Raw genomic sequence first — 27,745 nt, forward strand, 5'->3', positions numbered from 1 at the left:
AGCCAGGCTTAAGCTTTCAAGAAGTGAAGCAAGCCGGTTCTTCAGTACAGTGTTTCCCCAAAGCCCCCACAAAGGAAGGTCCACACACTATGTTAGATGATAACACAGATTCTTTATATAAAAGAAGGTTTGCTGCGACTACCAGATATATACATATAAATAATAACACTTTGTACTTAGAATACTTAGTCAAAGAATGGTAAATCTATACACTCTAAGTGGTACCACACAACACTTAAATTCAGTAAAAGATGCACTTATTGCAGACAGTTTTAAATAGACATGCAAATTCTTAAGTGAGATATAACGGCATAGAATAGGGAAGAAAGGCAGGTTAGTTATGAACAGTGGCAGAATGCTTTCTTTAGACTAGACAAGTCATTCTGAGTGAGGATCCCCCACCTGGGGGAAACATTAGGGAATAACTTATGTTGTCTTTTACAGCCCAGTCCAATAATGTTCAATAACCTTTTACTTCCTTTTAAAAGGTTCTACCACCCCAAAGTACCTGAGAGGCCACAGGAAAACAGGATCCAAGACGAATCTGGGACCCCTGGACGGCTCCTGAGGCTAGAAGATGCTCTTCCTTGTCACAGTACCTTTAGTGCATTGGCATGCAAAGTGGCAGAGTTTCTCATTTTCACTCGATGATTCCCTCTGAGGATGGACCCCCTTGGAGGAAGGAGCCCCTGGGATGCTGAGTCCAAGAAGAAAAATAGAGCCAAAGTATTTCTGAAGTGCAGCAGTTCAACTCTTCGCAGTGCTCTCCTTTGGTGGACGATTTCTCTGACTGTAGAAGTCCTGTGAAGATGAAACTTGCTGTGCGCTCCTTAAAAGCTTGGCAGATGAAAGTATGACTCCTGGGACCCTTCAATGACTTCTGGCGGCGACAGTGCATAGGTCACTTTTGGTGTCGGGTTTCGGAATTATGCGGTTTTCCGACTTTCAATTCTTTGGTGCTGCAGCCGCAGCATGGACTTCTGGATGGCTTCTGGTAAACTGGACTCGACCACTGGAGTGGACCATGGACCCTTACCAAGTCTGGACCCTCAGGACATCTACGCTAGCTTCTGGTGGCAAGAAACCCACCAGCAGACCTTCCAATGCAAACAGCGACCCTGGACTCTCTCTGGCGGGAAAAATTGATCAACGGTGATGGCAAGGATGTCCTTTCAAATGTTCTTAGGCAGTTTGGAACTTTCACAGCTCTGGGTGTGCAGCATCACTATGTCGAGGTACCCCCTCTTCTGGGCGGAAGACAGCAACGGTTTACAGCGTTCACGAAACGCACCTCCGGACCCTGGATGACACCAATGGACTTCTTTGACTCGAGATGACCAGGCACTGCTCTTCTGGACTTCGAAGACCCCTTCTCCAGACGGCAGGCACGCAGGACTGGCTTCCAGGAGACTTAAATGAAGAGCAGCAGTTTGCACGATGGTCCCTCATAGCTCCGGGTGGTCTCCTTTTCAGGTCCTCTCTGGATCAGTCCTTGGGAGGCACAGCAGCTTTCGGATTACTTGGAAGAAATTGCAGCAGCAGACTTCTACTTGAGCTGGGCTTTGAGAAACAGCTTCTTCTTGCTTCAGCTTGCACTTCAGCTTCTGAACAAATTGATAAGTGAGAGGTCCCCAGATATACACATCTGTTCCCCATTCACCCTGGCTGAGGCAGGCTCATTCAGCCAATCATGCAGAAGGGCACACATGTAGGCAGGCAACCAATCAGGCTCACAGGCATTCAGGCCATTCACTCCACCCAGACACCCATAACAAAGAAATATGGATTGAGGTAAGTACCCAGCCTTCCAGCACATTATACTGCATTCATGTCAGTTTCAGTCAGGGCTGTCTCATTCATTGTATCACACACACAAAACCCAGACACTCACAACAAAGAATGTGAGTTCACTTCAGACTCCATTCACACAGGTCCCACCCCTAGGGTGTATCCACAACACACAACACCTGGGAAGGCTTCAGTCAGTCTGACAGGAGGCAGGCCCAGATCCATATATGGTATTTCTACCCAACAGCCAGTCAGGGGGAAAGAGAACAACAGAGACATATATGGTGTTTCCAACCAACAGCCATTCAGGAGGAAAGGACAGAGTCAGGAAACAAGGTAAAAGGCAATAGAAACTAAGAGGTCACAGAGTCCATCTAGCCTCCTATCAAGAATCCATTGATTCCTATGGCAGGGCCTGGGTGTCCCAAAAATGGAGGACACTCAGAGCCACTGCCAAGTCAGTATGTAGCTGCCACCAGCCCATACACTGCTCTCTAGGCAACACACAGGTGCCCAAAACACACATAAGGGGTACATAGGTGTACCCCACCCATGGGTTCCATAAGGGTATCCCATGGGTGTTGTTCACCAAAAGAGAAACATGAAGAGCTGTACTGCCAGAGGTCCAGGCTGGACCTCAGTGGCAAAAAACATAAGGAAACACACACAGAGAAGTGGTAGGACAAGGACTAAGAGGCCCTGTCCCTCCATAAGGCATTTCTAGTATCACAACAGGCATTAAGAAGATAAACGGGTTAGAAGGGAGGTACCCCGGCGTGAGGTAGCGGGATAGTTCAGCGGCCTGCCTGAGGCCACCTAGCAAGATGGGACCACACACAGAGGTCATCCCCTGGCCCCACACTCCATGTAGGTGGTACCTGAGTGTAGGTAAAGGGTCTTTTGCATCAGACTCAACCTAAGAGTCCCCGAGACTCCTGCAAGGAAGAGTGAGCAGACGTAGCCAGTGCCCATTTAGTTGGTGCTCACACCAGGGGAATCGGAAAGGGAACGGTATGTAAAAGTATAAGTGTTTATCATAAATAAAGAGTGGTCCCTGTTGGCATCCTTGTAAAATTCACTCTGGTGTCTGTGTCCATTAGTCATCTAAGAACTCAGCGTGTAGCCCATCTCCTGTTAACAGATATTTTATTTGGAAGGTGCAGCACCCCTTCCTATCCAGCTAGACTGGGCAGAGGGGGTGGTGGTATCCATGGGAACTGTCCCTGCTCCCCGGAAGTGAAGTGTACACCCTTGCACTGACCAGGACAGGAAAACAGGGGGCTACACTTGGACCTAAGATCTGTGGTTGACAATGGTAAACATGACATGTCTTTGTCTTTCTTGGATTACATGCATTCTAGAATGAAGGCACAGTATATAGTGTGGGCATATTACAAACATTTATTTGATATCACTGTGTTTTTTAGGGTTTCCAGATATTTTGCACCCATTTTTTGCCAGGTGTAATTAGTGACCTGAGCTTTTTACCACACAAGGACAGCCCAAGGTGTTTTCTTAATAAACTGATCTTCCGATGAGTTTCAGCCCATCTAAATACGAATATTCATTTAACGATTAATTCACATGGCTGAAAACAATCACTTCTCAACAGACCTTTTTATTGACCAAACAAGAATAATGCCTAAATCAGTGGCTCAACGCAGGTTTGCATACATCTAAAGCGGTCCCAATGTGAGTGACTCCTGTGCTAGATCAAATGAACCTTAAATCTAGTCAAAGGTTTAAAAAATGTATTTGGCACAGAATCAAACAAAGAGCAATCAGCAATCTGAGTTGTGCCAGATGCTCTTATTTAACCCATAGACAAGAAGATAATGAAACCAGCGAGGAAGGACTATAGCTCCTGCTACCACTGGACAATGATGGTGCCAGTGAAGGGGCCATGGGTCTCAAATCAACCTGGGACCTGGAGGAATTAAGGCGGAGCAGGAAGTAACCAGGGATTGTGGCAGAGGGGAACTATCACCGAGTTGAATTATGCCACAGAATCGCCATAGAGGCCAATTTAGCTTTAAGCCCAGAGAGTCTTCGGTCTGAGATGATGGGGTGGAATGCAAAAGTAAGGCGTAGAACCAATGAGTGATCTGTTTAATGCCTTACTTTTACACTCCAGGGGATCTTCAATGCATTTGAAGGATGGCTAGGGGCAGGGTGCAAAACGGATTTAGCATTTCTGCAGTACATTCCTCCTTTAAATAAATGATTCCTGGTTTTGCACCTGCATTAGAATTTCCTGCAGGCTTAAAAAACAAATTGCTTCCTATGAAATCCAACGGCATTTAGCTGTATATAGCACCTGCCAAAAGCAGGCGGATCAAGTCGGAATCCATTGTATATGCAGTCTGCAAAGAGTAATTTGCAGGGGCCATTTTATTAAAAAATTCAGTCTCTTTTCATTTTTCATTTGCACTCTGCAGTGGAAATGATCAAAATTGCACGAGGGGACCTGTTTGCACTCAGTTGCAAGTGTAAAAGGTCCCCTCCAGGCAATTACCAATTGAGCTCCCATGTGCCTCGACCAATCTTGCATTGCATTAAGGAATTTATTTCCTAGTTTCTCGTTGGACATTTGTTTGTGTGATTTAGTCCTGGTCCAGGAGTCTCGTCGCTTGTTTCATGCTCTGAAGCTTCCCCTTCACTTGTAATCTGGAATAGAAAGTACCTAATATTGTGGAAGCCCATGGAAGGCACTTCAGAGTCTCCTGTGATCAACCTGAACTGTTGAAAGGAGGAAGATGGGTTGAATGATTAATACACGTCTACAGAGAGCATTACTCTGGAATTTTTGGTACTTGGAAGACTGAGATCTACACAGTGGAGCTTGAAATCAATTCAACTGCCCACTCTGTTGCAGTTAAGGGTATAATGATCTTGCCCTCTTCCTGCCTTGCCTCCCTAACTTGAAAGGAGTCCATGGGCCTCATTACGAGTTAAGTGGTGGAAACAGAATTACAGACACTTTTACACACAGGGTCAGATTGGCCCCTCGGCCTTTCGGCCCGTTGCCGGGCCGAAATCATCCCTTGGGAGTGGGGGCCGGTTTCTGTCCATACCTGGGCCGGTTTGGAAGAAAGGAAAACTGAAGAAGAAAAAAAGTTTTTCAAATTATTTTTTTTTCTTTCATAAAGCCTTTCATCCTTCTTAGGTCGATAAATGAGTACCAACACAGGTTGAGTGATACTGTATGCATATTTGTTCTATAAAAAAAAGAGCTTAAGCGTAAGTGCTATACAATAACATATAATTTGGCCTTGGACGTCTGGTCTGCTTGGATTCACATTAATTTAGTGTACCTAGGAGCAATGCTATTTGATGCCACTCCTGTTTTGTCAAGGGGTAAAAGGTTGTGTTTCGTCGCTTCCCGGGATGGCACTTTGGGGTGGGGCCAAATGACATCACTTCTGGTGATGTCATCAGCAGTCAAGGGTCGTGAAGCGAGGGGTGGGCCACTTATTTTTGGGTGACCGTGCTTATTTCTTGTCCCAGTCCGACCCTGTTACACACTGCCATATTCCAAATTGACTGGAGGTATTTCCTCCAATTTACCACTAGAACATGGAGGATTAACACGAGTGGAATTAACACCGGCAGGATTTCTTCTAAACCCCAGTGGAGTCCTCTGGAACTCCACAATGGGGAATAACACTAACAGCACTTCTGGAACCAGGAAGCTATTCTTTAAAGCCTGGAGTTATACACATTGCTATACAGACATAAGCACCAAACTCTCAAAGGGCTGAAATGAAACACTACACTAATCGGTTCTCCCTGTGGTTTTAGTGGTGTAACATGTAAAGTACTTATTCTTGCTTCGAATGGCACATCTGCGAAGTGAAGAGTGTAAGATGGCCAGGAGTGTGGTGCTGAGCTCTGTGCAGGTCTTGCGTAGAAAGAGCTCAATGGATGAACAGTGGTGTGATGGTGTGGGGCAATGGCAGGCCCCACCTGCAGGCACACAAGCACGCACACAGCACTCGCACCAAGAGACACGCCGGAGACGTGTTGCTGCTCTGGTCTCCGGCGTGAACTGCCGGCCGGGACCGTCTTTATTAATGCGCGCATGCGCGAGCCTCGTTATGGGCCGCGCATGCGCAGAACCGCGTATTACTACGCAACAAGTCGCCGCTTCATTTTAAATGAGGTGGGATGTTAAAGGATAGTTCCGGGACTTTTTTTTATTGTTCCTATGGTTCGGCCATGTGTTTTTAAGCATAAATCGGTAGATCGTAGAAAACTTTCCTATGGACCTTACCCGACTTTTCGTCCATTAACGCACTCGAAATCAGCCGCCATTTTGTGATAATCCTATCATTTCCCCCCATCGCCCTGGCTCACCTGCTTTTGCGGCACTAAATCAAATCCCCCGCCCCTGAGCCTGACATCAGCAGACGCGTACCGCCCATTTCCCAACGCCAAAGCACGTTTCGTGTCAACAATCGCTGCGCCTCAGCTAATGAAGTGTCGCCATGGAAATGGCAGGACGCCTCTTTTCTCAATAAGTATAAACACACCGTTTCACAACACACAGCAGCAGATTTTCGATTCCATTCCTCTCTCTGTGTTACTTTGAGTATTCTGTGACTCGTTTTTGTGCTCTGGTCAGCTACCTTCGCCGCTTCTAGGCCTTGTGAACACCTGTACCATCTCTGTAAATTATTTTACTTTCTTTACCACACAATGGCTACAATAATGCCGTATATGTACGAGCCCGAGTACACCGAGGAGGAACTACTGGAAAGGCAAGCACGCGGAAACGATGGGGATTCGGACGGCAGTTGGGAGGACCAGTCAACGGATGAAGAGCCTGGACCATGTCGCATGGACGGCGTCTCCACCTGGTGCACGTGCAATCGGTGCGAGCTAATGCCAACTGAGGAGGAGAACTGCTGCTGCCGTGAAAATTCCAGGTGCTTGGCCTACATTTCGGAAGGCGAGCCAAGTCCGCAATGCATCACCGAGCTGCCAGAGTTCAGGGAAGCCTGCCTCTCACGGACCGTGTTGAGGATGATGATGGTGCTTATGCACGAACTTCGCGGCACTGTTCGTCCGCGTAATCCGAGTAACGAGTAAGTATACTCTGGTTGTGATGTCAGTGATGCCACTACTATGTCATGGTCGTCTCCCACATATAAAATTACATCTACATATCATTCGAATGCATGTAAATTGGTTCCATATTGTGCATTTTCTAGATAGAATTTTTTTCAAAGCAGAATGACATTTTTTACCTGAATCGACAGTGATAAGAAAGTTTTGTCATTTTAATACAGTTTGCATCTTTCATTTTCACAGGTGGTACAGGCTGGTGGCCTATCGTTGCTTCACTTGGTGGCTTCACGGGAGGCTCGGACACCGCGTTCGGAGAGTAATACCTGCCTGTGCGGTACTTGCCATTAGACAACATTTCCCCAGCGACAGTGGACAATACCGCGGATTTTCCCTGGATGTGCTGCAACCGGAACTTTATAATGTGTAATGTTTATTATTTATGTTCAATTGAAATTAAGATCTAAAATAAAACCCAACATATATTTTAACAATGGTTGTTTTGATTTTTTAAATGAATCTGGTGTGTCTCCATTGAATAGTCTTCCTGTGCCTTGTCTTGTCACACCACATGTCTCGTTGAACCCATATGCAGCAGACATACATATGTTATTTTGCGGGTTGGCATCAAGCCTCCCGGCCTTGCCTCCTCCCCCAAAAATACTTACCACACCACTTTGTTCAAGCGTTGGCAATAAAAGGAAGGCCGTTGGATTTTATTGACACAAAACATGGTTATAGGTTAATAATCAATATGGTTGATTATAATAAATCATCCTTTTGGGCACCGGGTACAGAGATGACCCCCTCTGGGTCTCCAGGGTCTCCAGGGTGAACTGCACCCATATATTCTCCTGGGAGGGTGAGGTATTTATAAACTCACCCCCTGCCTTCCATGTACTAGATCCTGCAGCCTGCCTCTTACATGCAGTTAGATGGCCTCTCCTTGGTGAGGCCCTGCGGCAAACGAGTCTTGTCTGCACGACCACCGCCCCAATCCACACCCCCCCCGCCCTATCAAAGGCAGTTCGCACCGGGGTACTTGCGCTGGCAAGTGGAGCTGTCAGGGAGCGATAAAGGCCAAGAGGTGCCAAAGACCATGTACACTTCAAAGTGGTCTATAGAGCATGGGTTGTTGTTCCCATGTCTACCTCCAGACCCCGTGTCTCCTGCCAAGCATCCCCCTCACGCTGGACGCCCCCCTGCAATCCACATAAGTGTGTCTCCATTCACGAGTCTTCCTGTGTCTTGTCTGCACGACCACCGCCCCAATCCACCCCCCCGCCCTATCAAAGGCAGTTCGCACTGGGGTACTTGCGCTGGCAAGTGGAGCTGTCGGGGAGCGATAAAGGCCAAGAGGTGCCAAAGACCATGTACACTTCAAAGTGGTCTATAGAGCATGGGTTGTTGTTCCCATGTCTACCTCCAGACCCCGTGTCTCCTGCCAAGCATCCCCCTCACGCTGGACGCCCCCCTGCAATCCACATAAGTGTGTCTCCATTCACGAGTCTTCCTGTGTCTTGTCTGCACGACCACCGCCCCAATCCACCCCCCCGCCCTATCAAAGGCAGTTCGCACCGGGGTACTTGCGCTGGCAAGTGGAGCTGTCGGGGAGCGATAAAGGCCAAGAGGTGCCAAAGACCATGTACACTTCAAAGTGGTCTATAGAGCATGGGTTGTTGTTCCCATGTCTACCTCCAGACCCCGTGTCTCCTGCCAAGCATCCCCCTCACGCTGGACGCCCCCCTGCAAACCGCATAATGCCACGACATATACACGTCATTCATTCACAAACACACCCCTGTTTCGAATCCTTTATAACCCACTTCATATTTCTAATGAGCACTTCTTTGCGCTTTGCTAGTCAACCCGTGAAGGTGCTGGTTATCTGCTCTTCGTCTCTGTGAACTTCCGTGACCACTTCGAGGAAACTCCTCAGTTTGCAACCTGTGAACTGCTCCCTGTTCTACGACAAGAAACTACTCTGATCCCTGCATCTAACTGTTTGTTCGTCAAGGTAAGGCCATGTACCCTAATCATTTTGCGTCCAATTTCTTTTCGTTCAAGACAGTACATGCAAGGAACTAGTCACATGTTCTGAGTTTAGTCAAATTATTTTTCTATTTTTTTAAAGTTATTCAAATACTTATCCGCATGTGAATAACGTGTATAGTTCCAAGAACCAAAACGAACCTTGCATTGAACCTTTTATGTGTCATTTAATTTTTTAACACATTGGTATTCATAGAGAATTGTTGATCTTTACTTTTCAGAACTTTCCACAATGCCTGCCTGTTCCATTGGCCGTTGCCCTTCGAAGACCCATAATAAATCTGAAGGTACTATAATGCATGTTTTCCCTAAGACAATAGATCAGATAAGAGAATGGGTCCGATATTGCGGATATCCACCGTCTGAGCTTGAAAGTAGAGTCCTAGAAGTCTTTGCGGACAAGAGGGGTGATCGATACCGCATCTGCAGCAGGCACTTTACCTCTGACATGTACTCCACATCATTGCTAATAAAGAAGAACACACCGCGAGCGAGGCGAAAATTGCTCTCAACTGCTATTCCCACTCTACTCGTCCACATCCCTCCACTGGTGAGTCAAGTTTACGTATTTATCTCTCGGCCTTGCGGTAGTGTGTAGCATTAGCTAACAATAATTTCCCCATTTATGTATCCACTCAATATGAAGGCGGAAGATTCTCCATCTGTGTTGTTATTGCAGTCATCAGCCACTTCAAGCGCCTATCGGGTAATCTTACTTGGCTATTCTGCCACTGACTTGTTTTAGGCATGTAAATCAATAGTTTTAATTTATCGTGTAATTATTTTACCTAATGGTACACCCTTGTACTCATCCTCTAGTCTTTGTTTTCAGTTATAATTATTGTTATCCAAAATAATGCAAGTACTGTCTTTCAGGGAGATGCTGAGGAGTCCAACGTATTGACGACTACCGTTGATGTCACTCAGATGCTCGAGGTTCGTTTCCGGACAGTTCCATCGATGGAGATCATCAGATCTTGCATTCTTGTAGCGTGATTGTTACACACAATGTTTCTTTCGTTTTTAGCCATTGATATGTCCTTCTGTCGTCGCCCTCCTATGTGTCTTCTTTTTTCAATATTGTGTTCATTACTAATGAAAGTCCTATGTTTCAGGGAGTCGATGGAGCATTAGTCCAAGAAGAAGGGGGAGCATGCAGTTACGGGTCGGCGCAACAGCTTGCAGAAGTGTGCACCGCAGTTACATCGTCCCTTGATGTTCTTATGCATTTCGAGGTATGGATACTGACAGTTCGATCAAGCGAAATCATATGACGTGATTACATCCGCTATACTTCCTTCTTTATTAACGCAAGTACTATGTTTCAGGGAGATGACGGACCTTCTTCTACAAGAACATCACCCCTAGTAGTTGATGCAGATCTCTGGGTGGTGACACTTCCAACGATCGAGCAAATCGAATCATATTTACATATCCATTATTTATTTTAGACAACTGATCATTTGTGCAGGTCTATTTAGATGAGCCGTTGACGCCTGCACAAAGTTTCTGTTCTTTTTATCAAAATAGAAAACCATACTAATGCAATTACTGTGTTTCAGGGAGTCACTGAAGCATCATCTTCAATAATATCATCAATGGAAGTCTATGAGGAGCCCGAGGTATGGATCTTGACAGTTCCATCTAACTAGATCAACTATGCGTGAATAATTGTCGTTTGAATGTTCTACACAAAGCGTTCATTCGTGTTTTGCTATTGAGATGTACGTGGGTATTGGTCCCCAAGTACATTTGGTGTTTTCAATATTATTATACATACTAATGAAAGTTCTATGTTTCAGGGAGTCGATGGAGCGTCAGTGCGTGATGGATGTGCTTATCATGAAAATATAGTCGTTGCAGCGCAAGAGGAAGTGGAGACATGCACACACGAGTCGGAGCAACAGCGTCCTGATGTTGAAGTTCGAGGCAAGAAAGTTTCAAAGAAAAGAAAGCAAAAGAAGGTTAGTGTCCTGGTCACTATATTATGTTGTTTTTCACTGTTAATAGTTCAATACTGTAAGTTGTGTTTAAACTGAACATCCCTTTTCCAATCTGTCCTCTAGTTGCGAGTGGGTGTACGAACTAGATCTACACAGACAGTGAAGCGAACGAGAGATGTTGCTTGTCAAACCTTTTGGCAGGGACTTGAGACTGGAGATGCATCGTGCCAATGGGAAGAATATGAAGTGATTGACAACGGAGCTATACCAGCACCAGCCATTGATAGTGAATGTCCTCCTGGTAGTTCGGATGCAGTCGGAGATCAATTCACAGAATCCACACCCGCAAAAACTAAGACCGCGAGAAAGTTGAAGAAATTGTCTTATTCACCCATCGCCGGAGAAGGAACAGATGTTGCAATGGAAGAGAATGAAGTGGACTACAATGAAACACCATCAATATCACTGAACATAGCGGAAGACGATATCAGAGATTCTACCTTTCATGTGAGTGACATGTCCTCAACGTTACAGGCCGAACCAGCTGGGATGCAGAGTGACAGTATAAGGAAAGAGGCCAAATTCATTGTATTCGATAGTTGTTTGATTGATATTATTATTCGGATGAAATGTGGGCATTCGGTTGGTGGGGAAGTATGTGGGGAGCCATTGATTAATGTGACTCGTGCAATTCGAGGCACTAACCTTAAAATACATGCCACCTGTACAAAATATCATCCTTTCTCATGGTCTGCACAACCCATGCTGGGACAACTGCCAGCAGGCAATCTACTTTGTGCAGCAGCTGCACTTTTTAGTGGTTCAAGTTTTAAAAAATTAGAGTCTTTCTTTCAGTTTGTGGGAATCCATTTCATTGCGAAAACTCAGTTCTACAAATACCAAACCGATTATCTATTTCCAGCCATTAGCGAAGCTTGGAGAATGGAAAAAATGTCTATTGATAGTACATTCGCGGGCAAACGGTTCAGGCTAGCCGGTGATGGACAGTGCGACAGCCCAGGATTTTCAGCCAAGTACTGCACCTACCACTTTCAGGACATGGAAAGTAAGAGAATTGTGAGTTCGGTGGTCGTGCAGGTGTCACAAAGTACATCCTCAGTGGCCATGGAGAAAGTTGGCTTTGTAGCATCATTGCAAGAACTACAATCGCGGGGAATGGTGATCGACCTGATAGCCACGGACAGACACGTTTCAATTGCCAAGACAATGAGAGAAGAGTACAAAAATATAAATCACCAATTTGACGTTTGGCATCTTGCCAAAACAATCAATAAAAAAATGTCTGCTGCAGGTAAAAAAAAAGAAATGCAAGGTATTTCACAGTGGTCCAAGTCAATCAGCAACCATCTTTGGTGGAGCTCAAAAACATGTGGAGGGTCGTTGGAAATTCTACTGGAAAAATGGCGGTCAGTAATGCTGCACTGTACCAACGTTCACCGTTGGAACACAAACCAACATTTCCACAATTGTGAACATGGCCATTTGTCCACAGAGGAGGCACGGAAGAAGAAGTGGTTGATTCCTTCATCACCCACTCACAAAGCCATTGAAAAGATTGTATTTGATAAAACTATAACAAGAGATTTGAGGGGACTCACGGAATTCTGCCACACAGGAGATTTGGAGGTGTTCCACAATATGTGCCTAAAGTACAGGCCAAAACGATTGCATTTTGGCATGGAGGGCATGATAAATCGGACTCTTCTAGCGGTCTTGGCACATAACCATAATGTTGGCCGTCAACAAAGTAGGACGACCGGAACTTTAGGGACGCTTCGCTACAATAAGGCCTTCACTAAAAGAAGTAAACAATGGGTGATCAAACCAGTGTTTGAGGATATGCAATATGAGTTTATTGAGAGACTTATTGTTGACGTCCTAGATAGGCACATAAATGGAGTTGTGAACGAACCTGTGCAGGGGACAACTGCATTGCCACCCAACATTGCCTCTGTTCCATGTCCACCTAAAGAAGAGCTCATTGAGAAATACACATCACGGTTTAAATGATTGTAATTTGATTTTCTGTTCTCTCGAGTCTCCTCATGTCGCAGGCCCATTGAATATGTGTATCTATGTAATGTGTAAATAAAAGTGATTGCTCAGTGAACATGCAATGTGTCTATCCAACCAAACAGTAATATAAATCTTTTTTCAAAAAATATAGAATGTCCTCGTATTTATGGTTCTCTGGGGCTGCAAAGATGGAAATGCAAAGATGGAGTATAAATTTCAAGTCCTGTGAGATGGCCTTACACTGAATGTAGCTAACTAGGAATGTGTGCTCGTTCAAAGTGAAGGTCAGCTGCTTTGATTTTTTGCTCGGGTGCCGGAATGGCCCACGACTCAGTATAAGGTTCTATTGTTATTTGACCTTGACAGGCCGGGACCATCCCGAAAGACTTCTTTTTGGGGGTGTGGGGCAATAACGTAAGAAACGATAATGAATATAATTTCAGAAACGAAAGCCATTTCATGTTCGTTCATTAGAAGAAATAACATCGGCATAGAAGGAGTGGTATTTCGGGGCTGCCCTACGCACAGACACAATGGAAAATGCAAATATAATGTAAGTAACTCTTTAGATGAGTTTATACCGCAATTTAATTACTATACAGTAGCTTTAAAGACGGGTTAAGTTGTACTTGTTCGTTCTATGTGGCATATAGTTTTGTACCGCGCACTATCTTGAGGAGAACCATCTCCTTTTACGGAAGCACCTCAAAACCTTCCTCTTTGCTTCTGCTTTCTCTCTCCCTCTCCCCTGCTACAACTGGTCCACTGTCTGCGACCTCGGTCCTTGGACCTTCCACTCTCCACCTGCACTGCCTCCCTGTCAACCCCTGCACTGGGGGACTGTCTCAGTATCCTACAGCCCCCCCTTGACGTATAATACCCAGTTGCACTGTCCTAGCTATGAAATAATTTCCCGACCTAATATATAAAATGAATAATTTTAATAAAGATCTGATGGTGAGACTAATTTCATTTTTTATGTTTGTCAAACAGGTACATCGTCCATTATTGTCTGTGTCACGAGTACCAGACACCGGCGGATGGGTTTTTCAACCGCCAGTTGCTTCTCCGCGTGAACAACGTTACCACCCTGACCATTTTATGGGACGATCGCCAAGTACAAGTATGCCCTTACGCGGTACTAACGGCTAGATGCACATACATACCGTTGTGGTGGCCTAGTGCCTCGTTGTTGGAACAGCCATGCGATTATCAGTGCGACCGCTGAATATTCAAATCGCTGAATATTCTCAAAACATTTGATGTCAAATAAATGTACTTTGCCAAATGTACAATCTTGCCGTTTGCTTTTAAACCACAGTTTCATATTCCGAATTGTGGCGCTGTATTGCGAGATGATCTAAGACCCTGTGTACAGCAAAGGAACATCGTGTGCCTCAAAAATGAACCTTTTGGAACGTGAGCAAATAAAAATGCAAATCGCTGAATATTCTCAAAATATTTGATGTCAAATAAATGTACTTTGCCAAATGTACAATCTTGCCGTTTGCTTTTAAACCACAGTTTCATCTTCTGAATTGTGGCGCTGTATTGTGAGATGATCTAAAACCCTGTGTACAGCAAAGGAACATCGTGTGCCTCAAAAACGAACTTTTTGGAACGTGAGCAAATAAAAATGCAAATCGCTGAATATTCTCAAAACATTTGATGTCAAATAAATGTACTTTGCCAAATGTACAATCTTGCCGTTTGCTTTTAAACCACAGTTTCATATTCCGAATTGTGGCGCTGTATTGTGAGATGATCTAAAACCCTGTGTACAGCAAAGGAACATCGTGTGCCTCAAAAACGAACTTTTTGGAACGTGAGCAAATAAAAATGCAAATCGCTGAATATTCTCAAAACATTTGATGTCAAATAAATGTACTTTGCCAAATGTACAATCTTGCCGTTTGCTTTTAAACCACAGTTTCATATTCCGAATTGTGGCGCTGTATTGTGAGATGATCTAAAACCCTGTGTACAGCAAAGGAACATCGTGTGCCTCAAAAACGAACTTTTTGGAACGTGAGCAAATAAAAATGCAAATCGCTGAATATTCTCAAAACATTTGATGTCAAATAAATGTACTTTGCCAAATGTACAATCTTGCCGTTTGCTTTTAAACCACAGTTTCATATTCCGAATTGTGGCGCTGTATTGTGAGATGATCTAAAACCCTGTGTACAGCAAAGGAACATTGTGTGCCTCAAAAACGAACTTTTTGGAACGTGAGCAAATAAAAATGCAAATCGCTGAATATTCTCAAAACATTTGATGTCAAATAAATGTACTTTACCAAATTTACAATCTTGCGGTTTAATTTAAAAGTACAGTTTCATATTCCCAATTGTGGCGCGCTGTGTTGTGTGAGCTCATCTGTGTTGATTTCCTGGTTCTGTGTGGAGTCGCGTAGAAGACGCCTGGGCGCGTTTGCCTACGCAGCTCAGTCACGTCACGGATAGAGGCGGGGAATATGAATGTTTTGATCAAGTCTGTTTCAGAGGCGGGGGATTTGATTTAGTGCCGCAAAAGCAGGTGAGCCAGGGCGATGGGGGGAAATGATAGGATTATCAGAAAATGGCGGTTGATTTCGAGTGCGTTAATGGACGAAAAGTCGGGTAAGGTCCATAGGAAAGTTTTCTACGATCTACCGATTTATGCTTAAAAACACATGGCCGAACCATAGGAACAATAAAAAAAAAGTCCCGGAACTATCCTTTAACTGGCGGCATCAAAACGAGGCATAATGCTTTTAACACTTCCATTCAACACCTGCCACATTTTCCATCAGTGAAGAGACAGAGGACGAACAGGAAGCAGAGAAAAGATCTCTGGCAGTCATTCCTCCTCCTTCTCGTCGGTGCGTTTCGTTGTAGGCTGCGCGCAACTAATGGATTCCAATGGAATCCTCCTCAGTTGCGCACCTGGTCAAGCCAGTAATTCATTAGTTATCGCTGCCTGCAAAGTGTATCTCCAGGCGGCCTCTGCATTTCCAAGCGACGTAGTAGAAAATGAAAGTCTAAAAGTAGGTTTGTTTTCAATTGCATGACGGGGACCCCACAACACGGAAGTGCAAACGTTTGTGGTCCCCGTCATGCAATTAGCAGTAGCATTTTTTTTTAAATAACCATGTCTGTCTGCTAGGGAAAGAGAGAAGTGTGCGCCACCTGGTGCTCCTGATTTGACTATCATGCAGCGAGTGAAGCGAGCTTGGAAGACGGCTGTGAGAGGTGTCGAGTGGGCATTGCTTTCTTGTTTATTGATCAAGCAGTGCTAAAGTATGCTTCCCAAATCACCCTGCTTTGGAGGGTGTTATCCTTTTTTGGACTCATTTTCATAATTCCAACAAAGCAATTGTCGCCCATAGACTTCAATGGTACCACATCGAGGCACACAGTGATTTCCCTTCAAATAATTGCTTAGCTCTGTGAACTTTAAAGGGATGCCCCGCCCAAAACAATGTTCTTAAATGCTCATTGGATGTTTAAAAGGCCGAGAGACTACATGGGGGTCACTTACGTCCTTCAGATATTCCAAGATGTTCAGGTACGTGCTATGGATGGCCTTTGCAGCAGCCAGTTTGATGTCCACCTTTTCAATGCTATTTTCCAGCCGACGGATCCGCTGCAAGAGAATACATTCAGACTATGAGTGCCTCAAGTACAAGTAGCAAAACCTCTGGCTTCCACCCTGCTCTGACCCCCCCCCCCCCACGCCTGCCCACCTTAGTCTGCTGTCACAGTTTTAACACAAGCAATATATTGAAAACCACTTTGATTATGAATTGAGCAAAAATTATTCTTACCCACAAAAATCATGCTCCGGTTTTTAAATTTGTTCTTGAAGACCTGTGGCTTCCAGATTGTTCAACGTACTACTAATTTCAAGGAAACTTTCCCAGAAGGATAAGCAAGCTGTGACACTTTTAGGAATGTATACATTGCCATTTACCATCTGTATAGTTAATTAGTACGAGTTTGCCAATGGCAAGTCAGTAAACCGCAACAGTACTGCAAGCAGGGCATACGGTATGTAAGACTTCCTTGTCACAGCTTGCTTAGCATGCTTTAAAGATGCTTTTTTTTAAAAAAAAAACATTTATTTTTGTCTTATGACCTAAAAAAAAAAAATAGGTCTTAATACAACAATACATAACTACATTACAACCAATTAAATTAACATTTTAAACATAAGGAAACAAATAAAAAATATATAATTCCGATTAAGACAGATTCAGTTTTCTTAGAAAAGATTAAAAAGCCAACAATGTAGACTTTGAACAGTGATCAGAATGAACAATTTCCCAGAACGTTACTAAAGGTTGTAATTCGGATCAATTAACATGACTTCCAAGAAAGTTGTTCCTAAGTAACATCAAAGCTGGACATTCACAAATCAGATGCCTCAGAGACTCTACAGGCCCAAAACAATGCCTACATGTTACATCATTAATAGCCTTCAGTTTCCATCTAAAACCATAATCCTTTGTTGACAACACATTTAAATGAAAATGCAGCAGGTATTTAGCAAAACCCCATGAGGGATATAGAAGCAAATGGGGAGCACAGCCTCCTCTTTTCCCATGCCATTCGCCAGACTCTTTATTTAACTTATACAAGCTTGCTTTATCACTGGCCTTGATGCACTCATATTCTCTACACTTCTTCCTGGCTAGAGTATTATTTGCTGCTAGTTCATCTAAACTAGTTGATGCGGTGTCGAGAAAGTCACAACTTGTCTGAACCAATACACACTCTCTCAATGCTCCTATTAGATCCGTGTGCTCAAATATAGAGTGCAGTGCTACATGTTTTTGAACATAGAAGGGCTCATTTCCAACAGATTTTATAATGTATTGAGTTTAGGCCGAATTCATGTCGAATAATAAACATCAGAACTAATCTTGGTAAGACCAATACGTTTTTCCACAGAAGCCCCTCTATGTAATCAAGGTCATATTTTGTTAATTGATGAAAACCTTCTTAGCCATAACACACTGTTGGCCCCACCTTCTATTCATAAAATTTGAGCAAAGGTCTCAGAGAGAACCTTCCAAGCTGATGATGGAAGGATTTCGTTTGGCAGGACATCTGTATTGCTCTAGTGACCACCTGCTCGATTAACCATGTTTTTTTCTTTCCGCCATAGATGTTACATCTCAGATATTTCATATGGTGCACTGCTTCTATGTTAATCGAGTTACCAACTAGTACACAACTTTCTGCACCCTACATGAATCACCAGCATTTTAGATTTTGAGGTATTTATAATCAGGGCATTTCCCATAGCACAAGGACCAAAGGCCACTAAAAGTCATTGGATTCCTATAACAGAATGTCATCAACATAGGTGACCTATGACATTCGGCTTCCAATAAAATTGGGCGGGACAAAAGAAGATTCTGCCAGGGCTGCGCCAAAGTCCAACAAGAAAAGATTGATTAACATCAGCGCCAAGACGCTGTCAGGACTGGCTTGCAGAAATCCACAGGAGCTGATGCTGATCCCACAGACACTCACCAGGAGTTTCCTGCTCAACCCTATTTTTACAGCTGAGTCGAGAACCCCAAGAAATGGAAAGGGGTAGTGGATAAAATAATAAATGAGATACAGCAGACTCTCAACCTCCTGGCCCGTCTCAGGTATCTGTAGCAAAAACAAATGCACCTGGTTATATATACACAGTGTGGAACCTACAACTCTTGGGTATTCAACTGTAGTGTACAATCATTAACCTGCTCAACCTCTGCTAATTGCTTAGAGGCATGACATAGTCACATTTTATATTTTCTAAATGACTGACTCTTGAGTACACAGTACAACTTGTCCTAGAATAAGTGAGTTCTGTTTCTAGTCTCTTCCAGCAAAGTATAGTGTCCACTGCTTCAGCACTTAGAGTGAAGATCCCTCCAGACACAAGCTATGATCAGTAAAACATTGTCTTCTCCATTCACAGGCAACTGATAGTTGAATGAAAAGCCTTTTATAATATTGCACCAGTTGACTGAAAATAATCAGGGTAATTCATAGAAATTCGCACAAAAATGGCGCACGCGGCTGGCGCACAGTGTCCCCGTGCGATACACTGCCCCAGCCACGTGCGAAAAAATCCTTTCCATCGCACAGCGTATTCATGGATTTCAGCCTCCGAAACCAGCCGTGGCGCAGAGTGGCGCAGCGACCCTGCAGCAGTGCCAGTTACGCCCCCAAGAACGCCCTCGCGCAAGGAAAAGCCTTTAAAATCCCCAAATCATCGCAAAGGGCTGCGCTAACCCTGGACCAGTTCACAGGGCTGCCAAACAGCAAACGCCAAGCGGGGAACATGTATTTCAGTGGTTCGCGGGAAGTTCCACACGCGATTGTCCTGGGTACGTGTACATCAGGGGTGCGTGGGAAGTACCACACGTGATTCCATCAGGGCACGGGTATTCCAGGGGTGCGCGGGAAGTATCACACACAAAAACCGCAGGGTACGTGTATTCCAGGGGTGCGCAGGAAGTATCACACGCAAAAGCAGCAGGGTACGTGTATTTCAGGGGTGCCCGGGAAGTATCACACGCAAAAGCAGCAGGGTACGTGTATTTCAGGGGTGCGCGGGAAGTATCACACGTGATTCCATCAGGGTACCTGTATTCCAGGGGTGCGCGGGAAGTATCACACGCAAAAGCAGCAGGGTACGTGTATTCCAGGGGTGCGCGGGAAGTATCACACGCAAAAGCAGCAGGGTATGTGTATTTCAGGGGTGCGCAGGAAGTATCACACGCGATTCCATCAGGGTATGTGTATTCCAGGGGTGCGCGGGGAGCACCACACGTGAATTGCACGTGTGGGTCCTCCCAGGTGTTCCCTCTACACCCTCCATGGCCCCTGCAGGTGGCCCACACCACAGGGGCCTACCCTGCACATGTTCCGCAGGCACCCCATCCACCATGGTCATGCCCCCCAGCCAACCCACATGTCACCTTGCACTACTGCCCACCAACGCATGTCCCCCTGCACCCCCAGCCACCAGGGGCACCCTCCACCAGGCCCCCACTCATGTCTCCCACCACCGCCACCCCCCAGCATCCAGGGGCACCCTCCACCAGGCCCCCACTCATGTCCCCTATCACCCCCACCCCCCAGCAGTGCAGGGGCAGCCTCCACCAGGCCCCCACTCTTGTCTCCCACCACCCCCACTCCCCCTGCAGTGCAGGGGCAGCCTCCACCAGGCCCCCATTCATGTCTACCATCACCCCCACCCCCCAGCAGTGCAGGGGCACCCTCCACCAGGCCCCCACTCATGTCTCCCACCACCCCCACCCCCCAGCAGTGCAGGAGCAGCCTCCACCAGGCCCCCACTCATGTCCCCTATCACCCCCACCCCCCAGCAGTGCAGGGGCAGCCTCCACCAGGCCCCCACTCATGTCTACCATCACCCCCACCCCCCAGCAGTGCAGGGGCAGCCTCCACCAGGCCCCCACTCATGTCTACCATCACCCCCACCCCCCAGCAGTCCAGGGGAAGCCTCCACCAGGCCCCCACTCATGTCTCCCACCACCCCCACCCCCCAGCCACCAGGGGCACCCTCCACCAGGCCACCACTCATGTCTCCCACCCCCCAGCAGTGCAGGGGCAGCCTCCACCAGGCCCCCACTCATGTCTCCCATCACCCCCACCCCCCAGCAGTGCAGGGGCACCCTCCACCAGGCCCCCACTCATGTCTACCACCACCCCCACCCCCCAGCCACCAGGGGCAGCCTTCACCAGGCCCCCACTCATGTCCCCCAGCCAACATGTTACCACAATCTAGATCCCTGGCCCTTATGGTCAGCCTCCAAATGGCAAACACCCACCTGAGTATTGCATCCACCCACTTAGAAATGGCAAAAACATGATAGAACCCCAATTGCAAGTTTGGAAATGAACACATGTCCCTCACATACACCCAATGGGTGTCAGTTAATGTCAAAACTCATATCATGATATGCATGAAACCAATGAGATGATACTACACATTGAAGTTTGAAGAAAAAATAAGTATTAAACGCAACATAAATTGAATCAAAAATAAACAAACAATAATGGAATTAAAAAAAAAGAACAGCAGGTACGTGAAATAATGCAAAACCACAAATCATAATGCAAACGAAAGGTGTCCAAAGTCACAGTCCACAAAAGTAAATCCAATGGAAAATTAAAATCGAAAACCATTGCTCCATGGTGAAATCATAAAAAAAAATGAAAATCCAAAAGTCAACTATATACAGATAAACAATCCAGGGTCCATGATCCCAAACGAAGAAATGAAACCTATCGAATAACACTACCTAAAAAAAAAGACTATATACAAAAATGTGGCCCAATGTCCAAAAGGTCCAAAAAAAATGCTAAACCAAAGGAAACCTAACACTAACTACAGAACTATTTACAAGGGCAGCGGGCTAGTCCGACGGCTCACTTCGGGATTTTCCGGGCCAGGGCATCATCGAACTCCTGCTCAATGTCCCGGAGGCGCTCCTCCTCCATGGCCCCGAGGGTCCGCAGGGCCGTCCACATGTTCCCCCCAAACTCCCTGCGGATTGCCTCGAGTCACTCAGCCCGCCTCAGGGCCCACCGCATGGAGTTCTCCGCCCTGACTATCATGAGCCATGCCTCTTCCGCCCGCTGCCGCTCCGCATCTATGGCGTGGCCCAACCGCTACCACACGGAAGACACTTCCCGTCCTGGGTCCTCCTGCCCTCCGGCCGATGCCTGCCCCTCCGATGTCGAAGGCCCCGAGCCATCATGGCTCCCACCACGTTGCTGCTGCGCCTCTGCCCGTGCACTGCCTCCTGCTGCCTGAACATCCTCCGCTGGCTGGGGTGCAGTCGTTGATGTGGCCACCCCTGCTGGACGTCCGACTACCGACTGTGGGAGGGATGCCTCCTCCACTAGCCTGGCCGCACCGTCAGAGGCAGCTCCACAGGGCACCTAGGTGACTGATGGGTGGGAAGATGGCACGGAGGACGACTGGCGCATAGGGGGTTCAGTTGAGGAGGGGGTCTGAGCAAGCCCCATCAAACGGAGGAATCCGGCCTGGGTGACCTGTCCCAGTAGGCCGACACGGTCAACGAGCCATTCGAGATGACATGCAGTCTCCTCATGAAAGGACTGCAGGTCACCTCGCATGGCCCGTTGACGCAACGCCACACCAGTCAGGACAGGCTCAACCCGGACCCGGATAGCCACGTCCGCAGGCAGAGGAAGGCCAGTTGTCGTGAGCTCATCCCCTGCCTGAAAACGGGTCTGGACGTAGGCATCCCTGCTGGTGCAAGATGATGCAGTGACAGGATCAGGGACAGGATTGCACACAGGCACCTTCGCGGTGACCTGTGCTGCCTCCTGTCCCTGGTCCTGCACTGCACCACTAGCACCAGTGGAATCCCTACCTCCAGACCCCCTCTCTGTTGCTTGCACAGCCTCCTCCTCCACCAAACCCCCCACCAACATGGATGACTCTGTGCCATCTTCCCCCGTTGGGCCCTGTGGGGTCCCAGCTGCCCCTTCTGCTGCCGAGGAGTCCAACTCCGACCTCCGCCTCTTGGACCTCCCCCTGGCAGCTGCGGCCTGGGACGCGGCACCGGACTCCTCACTCCCCGACGAGATCACAACCTGGGAGGGGAGCCGGGCCTTGCGTCTCCGGCTGGCGGTGCGATCCCCGCCGCTGTGCTCCACAGCACCTTCTCCGCCCTCTTCATCAGTTGACGCTGCAGACAGGGAGAAATAAAACACAGGCATCAGGGCACTGTACAATGGACACATACACACATGACAGTTGCACATGAGTAGCATTGGCAAACCTCAGACATGGCATCACAATTGGCAACACACATGTCATTTCTACATGCACGCATGCGCCATATCACAGCCACATCGCAACTGCCAGCACCATCCATACACATACAACAGCATGAGCAGGCAAAGGTGAGCCTGACATCACATGCAACACAGGGAGTGCACTACACATGCACGCACACCACCACACTTGCATGCATGTGTACACCTCAGCCAACTGTCGCAGTGTTCCGATGGGCATCCATGTCACATCTGGCAATCAGGCTTACACATCCCGCTGTCACATGCAGCCATGTTGCATCACTGTTGCACCCTTGTCAAATACACACACATGCACATGTACACAGTGCTGATAAATGCAGCTGAAAACAACATACATGCGTGACATCACGAACATGCCTACTTACATACACATTCATCCAAACATGTGTGCCCACACAACTGCATTTGGCATGCAAGCCTACACACACAAGCACCATCCATGTCTCACACATGACAGCGCTCGCATGTGTTAGCCTCACGGTCCTGTACATCCCCACCCATACTCAGCCCCATACAAACAGATGTGCAACCAGCACACTACTGGCACATCACCACACGCACAGCTTACAATCATGATGCATGTACACTTACCGCTCGACTCCAGACGGGTCTGCTTCTCAAGGACCTGGACGTGGAGCGCTGGGGATATGCGTTTCAGGACCCTCATCTGATCTTTCGACAAGTGGCCCCGGCGCCCCTTAACATCCGCTGCCTTCAAGAGGCGCCGGGCCTTGTTCAGGGTCCTAGACCTGAAGTCCTCCCAGCGCTTCTTGACATGTTGGAAGTCGCGGACTGCCACCTCCTCCGTGTTGATGGCAGTCACGATGTCCGTCCAGATCCGAGTCCGTCCTTCCTTGTCGGCGCGCAATCTTCAGTAGAGGGCATCATACTGCCCCAGGACTTGTTCCACCAGGACACCAACTTCCCTGGCACTGAAGCTGGTGCGCCTCTGCCTCTCTGGCCGGGGGTTGTCAGTGGTGCCAGATGTTGCAGTGCCCGACATGACAACCCCAGATGCAGGAGTGGGTGGGCAACTGGGTCCTGGGGCTGGGCTGTGGAGCGATGGAATCCCAGTCCGGAGTATTCGGTTCCAGCAGGGGTGGTCACAGCAACAGCACCCCTGGCTGATGTGCAGGCAGCAAATAGCAGGGCACGTGGGCAGCAGGCAGTCAGGCAGCAGCAGATGGCAGGTGGGAGCGTGCTCGGGGCTCTGGGGGGCAGTAAATTGGCTTTCTGGGCAGGAGCGTGGTCTTCCGTGTGCTTACGCGTGGCCAGCTTGATACGGAGTGATTTGGCACGTGAAAAGTCCTGCACGTCTGCGTGTAATTTGAGGAAAGGCCCTTAGCGCGTTAGCGCGTCTGCACGCATACGCGATTTCATTGGCCCAAAGGCCCCCATGCGCAGCTATGACATCACGCGCATGGCCGTAGAGAATGGCGCATGTAAAAAAAAAGATACACGTCCGAGTGTCAAAGCGTGTAATTGGTGGAAATGGCCTCATCGCGTATGCGCGTCTGTGACGTGTGTATAAAAGGTACGTGTAGAACGCCATTTCCTTGTACGTGCTTTTTGTGGAGAGCGAGTGGGTGAAATCTGTACTTCTTGTCGGTTCACACGCGATTTACTTCACGGCGTTTCAAGTTCGTACTCCCTGTTACCTCTGATAGCTTTTTCTCTTTTCCTCTTTTTCCTGGGCCTGTTTCCTCAAACAGCGTTCCCTTCTACTGTTGTCCTGTCTCCTCAGACAGCGTACAATTCTTCTTTTGGCGGGGGTGTTGCCAACGCACACACGCGCATATTTTTCACGCTTTTGTTCCTGGCAGACGGTGAGTCGCACACGTATTTAACATCTGTGCTTGCCCCGTGTGTCGCGTACCCCTTCAGAGGTCATTCTAGGCTGCGTGTGACACGCATACGTTCATTCTTGTGTTTCTGGGTGCCACAGCGTAGTGCAGGTTTATTTTTCCACACACTTGGTCTAGGAGGGGTTGCGTACACCTTACTTCCCTTTTTTGGGGTGCCTGTGTGTTGCGTGACCCGTCATCTTTCCCCAGGGGTGACATACAGCCTTGCTAGAGCACTAGGGTACGATTACCATCTGGTACCCAACCCCTTTGACCCCCAATTGCCCAGGACAATAGTTCACATCGACTCCCATATGCACAATAACATCAGTGCCATGGCTGGGAGGCGAACAAGCCGTAAGGGTGGCAAAGGTGGCCGAGCCCCAAGTGGTGGCCGTGGTGGATCCGGTAGGGGACGTGGCCGTGACTTGCAGGGTGCCCCTAGCCCCCCATGTGTGGAGGAGCAGTCAGGGACACCCATGCCCCCCCCCCTGGTTGAGGTTAATGTGGCTGACACCATCCATGCTCAGCCCTTGTTGGACCAGCCCACTGTGGAACCAGACCTAGCACAGGTTGACTCCATGGCTGACTTCCAGGGCAGCAGGTCTAGGCCACGTGCGCCGGTGAACGTTGGTGTCATCAGGCCACGTGGATCAGGGGCAGCTAGGTCATCTGCTGCCCCGCGTAGGCAGGCTGGGGAGGCTGCAGGGGCAGCTGTGGCTCCATCCACCCCACCTCTCACACACCCAGCCAGGACAGTGTCGGTCCAAGTCCATCATGCTGACATTCCCCTTGACACCATCACACTTGCGCTAATGCCTGCACCAACTCCCATGCTGAGTGTGCAATCCCACACTCCTAGTACAGAGTCCACTGGGGCTCCTGCCCCTGGTGTCCAGAGCGGCGTAGGACACTCAGGATCCCCACCACCTTCCAAGCGGAAGAGGAAGAGTGCTCGTCCAGTAGAGGCTGATGCCCCAGACACGGCTACACAGTCCGGCCAGTCAAGGAAGCCCAGCTTCAATGAGGCCGAACTGTATGCACTTGTAGAGTATGTGTCCGCACATGACCGCGAAATGGTGATTGTTGCAGGATCCAAGACCACACCTGCACAACGTCAGGCACACTGGCAGACCATTGCGGACATCATAAGTGCCCTTGGAATCGTGAGGCACACAGCTACTGAATGCTACAAGCGCTGGAATGACCTGAAGCGCAGGGCAAAGAATAAGCTGGCCTCAAGTCATGCCGCAACTCTAGTGACAGGAGGTGGGTCTCCAGCAGAGGACATAGAACTCACTCCACATGAGCAGGTTGCTGGGACCTACGTCATAGAGGAACAGATCCAAGGCGTGGGAGAACTGGCAGATTACGAGGCATTGTGCGGTGAGTGCACATGCATGTGTGTGTCATCCATGTGCATGGTGTGTGTGGGAGGGCTTCTGTTTGGGTGCCAGGTGAGGGTGTGTGTGCCTGAGTGGTTTGGGTCACCCATGTGCCTCATCCTATACATTCTGCGCACCAGCATTTGAGTATAGCAGCATCCCTTCTGCCAACATTAGACATCCAGCCCAACAGCACGCCAGTCGCCCTTGAAGTGTCATCTTGCCACAATATTGTTGCTTATTTGTTTATTCAGGCAGATTGTTTGCATTGTTTGCATACCACCACTTTTACTCGGGATTTCTCAGTCCCATTGTCACATGTCTGACATGGCTATGGTACAGTGGACTAGCTTTGTTTCCTGGACATGATTTGTTTAGACATGTCCCAGTGCTATAGGACCTATTGCTATAGGCAGCTCCAGGTTAAACATTTGAACCATTTCAATGAAAAAATCAATTTCATGAGCAAACTGGACTGAATGAACAATTGGTGACCTCCTCTCCCTCTTCACTTTATGGCTAGGGTACATGCCATCTGTGTGATGGCATGTGTATGTGACCTGCCAATCACTGGCCATTGTGTGATGCCACTGCTAGGCAGCATGCAGCAAATGTGTTCATCTTCCATCTTGGTGTCATCAATGTGTGCCATCTGCCTACCCTTCACACGCAGTGACGGTGCATGCATGGGAGGGTTTTAGTCGTGTGGGACATGTGTCAATCAAGTACTGTTTCTGTAGCCTCTCAGCCCTAATTGTGTGCCATAGTGCTAATGCCTGTTTCCATTTGTTTTCTTTTATGTCTTTGCAGGGGATGACGCACTTGATACTGCTGGGGTTGTGGAGATGGTGCAGACCCAGGAGGGGTCTGAGGGCCGACCGACCACCAGTGAGGGACGTGGTGTGGTGGTGGGTGAGAACCCACAACTGCTGCAGGTCGTGCTCTCAAGGGGTGTCTCTGGCTGCACCTCCCCCGAGCTGTATTCAGGTGTCGATTCGGATGATGAGACCTATGTGCCATCGCAGGTGAGTGTTCCTGGGAGGGATTCTGTTCTGTCCGACCCACCTGCACCAGGGTTAGAACCCTCAATGGGGATGTCAGTGTTGGCAGGTACGCCTTTGGTGGTTACGGATGCAGGGTCACACTCTGCGACATCTGATCCTGTTCCTGGGCCAGCAGATCAGAGGGGGAATGCAGTCCTGCAGCCTCAGGCAGTGCCGGCACAGCAAGGCGCAGTTCGCCTTGCCCCAGACAGGTGTGGTGCCTGGCGACGTGGTGGCCGTCCGCCACCTGGCAATACCGCATGGGAGCAATCCATATACGGTATGGCAACCCAACAGGCAGCATCATCAGAGATGATGGCTCAGGCCATGGATAGGGTGGCCACTTCCATTGTCCCCCCCGAAAGGCTGATGGAGCGACTACAGCAGGCAACAGACTCCATCTGCCAGTCACACAGGGAGGGCATGTTGGGGTCCGACAGGGACAGGCGGGCGGCACTGGCGACTCTGCGGGAAGCCATTTCCATAGAGTCCCAGGGCCACAGGGAAGCCCTGAGGGTGGAACTCCTTCACCTCAGGACGACTCTTGTTGAGCTTGAGGCTTCAACAAACAGAAGGACAGAACAGCAGCTGGAGCGTCTCACACGTACGCTCTCAGCTGAGATGCAGGCAACTAGGGCGGAGGTCCGGGCATCCCGTGAGTTGTTGCATGGGGACCTCCGCACAATTATACTCCAGAACGAGACCTACCACACCCGCATGCTTGCT

At 48.0% G+C, this 27,745-nt stretch overlaps 1 protein-coding gene across 1 annotated transcript in view; it reads right to left on the minus strand.

Moving 5' to 3' along the window:
• CCDC183 (coiled-coil domain containing 183) overlaps positions 1-27,745 on the minus strand; it is an 893,120-nt gene that overhangs the window by 541,477 nt on the left and 323,898 nt on the right. Inside the window, exon 5 of the mRNA XM_069612154.1 lies at positions 16,410-16,514. Within this exon, the coding sequence (XP_069468255.1) occupies positions 16,410-16,514 (105 nt within the window). The remainder of the gene's footprint in view (positions 1-16,409; positions 16,515-27,745) is intronic.

Source organism: Ambystoma mexicanum, chromosome 8, assembly GCF_040938575.1.
Source record: "Ambystoma mexicanum isolate Mex_15411 chromosome 8, UKY_AmexF1_1, whole genome shotgun sequence".
NCBI classification, from domain to species: Eukaryota; Metazoa; Chordata; class Amphibia; order Caudata; family Ambystomatidae; genus Ambystoma; species Ambystoma mexicanum.